This window comes from Lolium rigidum, chromosome 5 (assembly GCF_022539505.1).
Source record: "Lolium rigidum isolate FL_2022 chromosome 5, APGP_CSIRO_Lrig_0.1, whole genome shotgun sequence".
Taxonomy (NCBI): domain Eukaryota; kingdom Viridiplantae; phylum Streptophyta; class Magnoliopsida; order Poales; family Poaceae; genus Lolium; species Lolium rigidum.
This window is the reverse complement of record NC_061512.1, coordinates 236,044,686-236,046,741: the sequence shown is the minus strand read 5'-3', so window position 1 is coordinate 236,046,741 and position 2,056 is coordinate 236,044,686. Positions and strand designations below refer to the sequence as shown.

Here is a 2,056-nt window from a genome sequence, read left to right as displayed (position 1 = left end):
AACAAAATTTATACCCGCGAGAAAAGAGGATCACAACCTTCCAAATTTTGTATAGAAAACATGTGAATCAATGGTGTGACCAAGTTGTCCTGCAAGCACTCATGTAGCTGATGCACCCACCAAATAAGATGTGGTGCGATGGGAAACAGAGCTTTTGAAAATGTGAGATGACAAGTGATTTTGTGGACGGCCACGTGCACGTCTTTTGTTCTTCATCTCTACCATACACTGGCATCTTGTTGTCAAAAAAAAAAAAATACACTGGCATCTTCTTGCTGATTGGTCTACTGAACAAGGCAGGGTCCCATAACAGTAATTGCGACAGCGATAGCAGTTTTTGCTCGATTTGTCGCCAGTATAATACACGCACCAGGCGAGCTATGTAGTGAGTGAGCAGTGACCACACACCACGTAGTACGTACACCCCTAGCTCAAACTAACCAGAGGACCTCGTCAAGAACTCGAGATGAGGTTCGCGGTGAGCAAGTCCCCGCCGGTGATTGTCCGCCCGTCGTCGACGGAGCTGGCGCCAGCGCCGGGGAAGGCGAAGCTTTCGCAGGTGCAGCTGTCGTCGTGGGACAGGAGCTACGTGGGTTTCCAGGTCACGGCCCTCCTCCTCTTCGACAGTCCGGTCAACCAGCCAGTCGAGGCCGTCAAGAAGGGCCTCTCCCGTGCGCTCGTCCACTACGCCCCCATCGCCGGCCGCCTCGCCGCCGAGGACGAGCAGAGCCTCAGCATCGCGTGCACCGGCGAGGGCGTGCCGTTCGTGGCGGCGACGGCGGACTGCGCCATGGCGGACCACGCCGGGCTCCTCGACGGCGCGCCGTTCTCGGCAGGCCTACTGGACGACCTGGCCATGTACTACCAACCGGCGGCGCGGCGCACTGACCCCCTGCTGCTGATGCAGGTCACCGAGTTCGCGTGCGGCGGGTTCGCCGTCGGCGTGACGTGGAACCATACGCTGGCCGACGGCGACGGCATGGCGCAGTTCCTCCAGGACGTCGGCAACCTCGCACGCGCAGACGAGGCGGCGGTTTCAGCGCCTCTGAGGGACGGCGGGGCGGTGTCGCTGCCGCTGCTGTCGCCGCCGGTGGTCGCCGCGAAGCAGTGGCTGATGCTGAACCGCGGCGGCATGGGCCTCGCGTACCTGGACATCACCATCCCGGCGACGCTCATCAACCGCATCAAGTCCGAGTACAAGGCCGCCCACGCAGCAGATGGCGGGTACTGCACGACGTTCGAGGCGGGCGTGGCGGTGCTCTGGCGGTGCCGCACCCGCGCCATCATCGGCGACAACTACGACCCGACGGCGACGGCGCCGCTGGCCTTCTTCGTGAACGTCCGCAAGCACGTGCGCGCGGTGGCCGGGTACTACGGCAACTGCGCGGTGGCGCAGGTGGCCTTCGCGACGGCCGGCGAGGTCGTCGGCGGCGATATCGCAGGCGTGATTGATCTGATTAAGGGTGCCAAGGACGGGGTGCCCGACCTGCTGAATGCCATGCACGGCGGCCGTGGGGTGGAGGGGGTGGGGGAGATGGGCGAGGAGGAGATGGCGGCGGTGTTCGGGTACAACGCGCTGATGGTGACAAGCTGGCGGAACATTGCGTTCGACCGCGTCGACTTCGGCGGCGGGGTGCCGGCGAGGGTGGTGGGGAGGTGGCAGCAGTCTACCATCCCCGGCTGCATGGCGTTCCTGTCCTGCAGGGCCACGGCGGACGCCGGCGAGAGGATGCTGACGCAGTGCGTCAGGGAGGAGCACGCCGCTGCATTCCTTGACGAGCTCCACAGGCTCGCCGCCGCCGATGGGCGCGTCGGTCTTGTCAGTGTCGGCATGAATTATGTTACGTCTAAATGATCGTATCATGTCGTGTACTCGTGTATGTGTTTTGATTTGATGCGTTGCATCGGATGAAGATTAATACTCGTTGATGAATGTGTGGGCGGAGGTGGAAATAATCTTAAGCCATTTTCTATGTGTGAGTGTGGCTAAAAATATGGGTGTGTCTAGAGACATAACTTATATCTAAGTCGAATTGCATCAGCTTGTTTTGATGCA

General features: G+C 60.5%; 1 protein-coding gene across 1 annotated transcript; it reads left to right on the top strand.

Moving 5' to 3' along the window:
• The first annotated feature begins 403 nt into the window (after positions 1–403).
• On the top strand, positions 404–1,855 carry LOC124657271 (acyl transferase 15-like). Its single transcript, XM_047195849.1, has one exon. The coding sequence runs from the start codon at positions 467–469 to the stop codon at positions 1,853–1,855; it is 1,389 nt and encodes a 462-aa protein (XP_047051805.1). The 5' UTR covers positions 404–466.
• Positions 1,856–2,056: the final 201 nt, after the last annotated feature.

What these genes read in the sequence shown, in the direction of transcription:
- LOC124657271 (XM_047195849.1), top strand. Translation starts at nt 467, where the DNA reads ATGAGGTTCGCGGTGAGCAAGTCCCCGCCGGTGATTGTCCGCCCGTCG.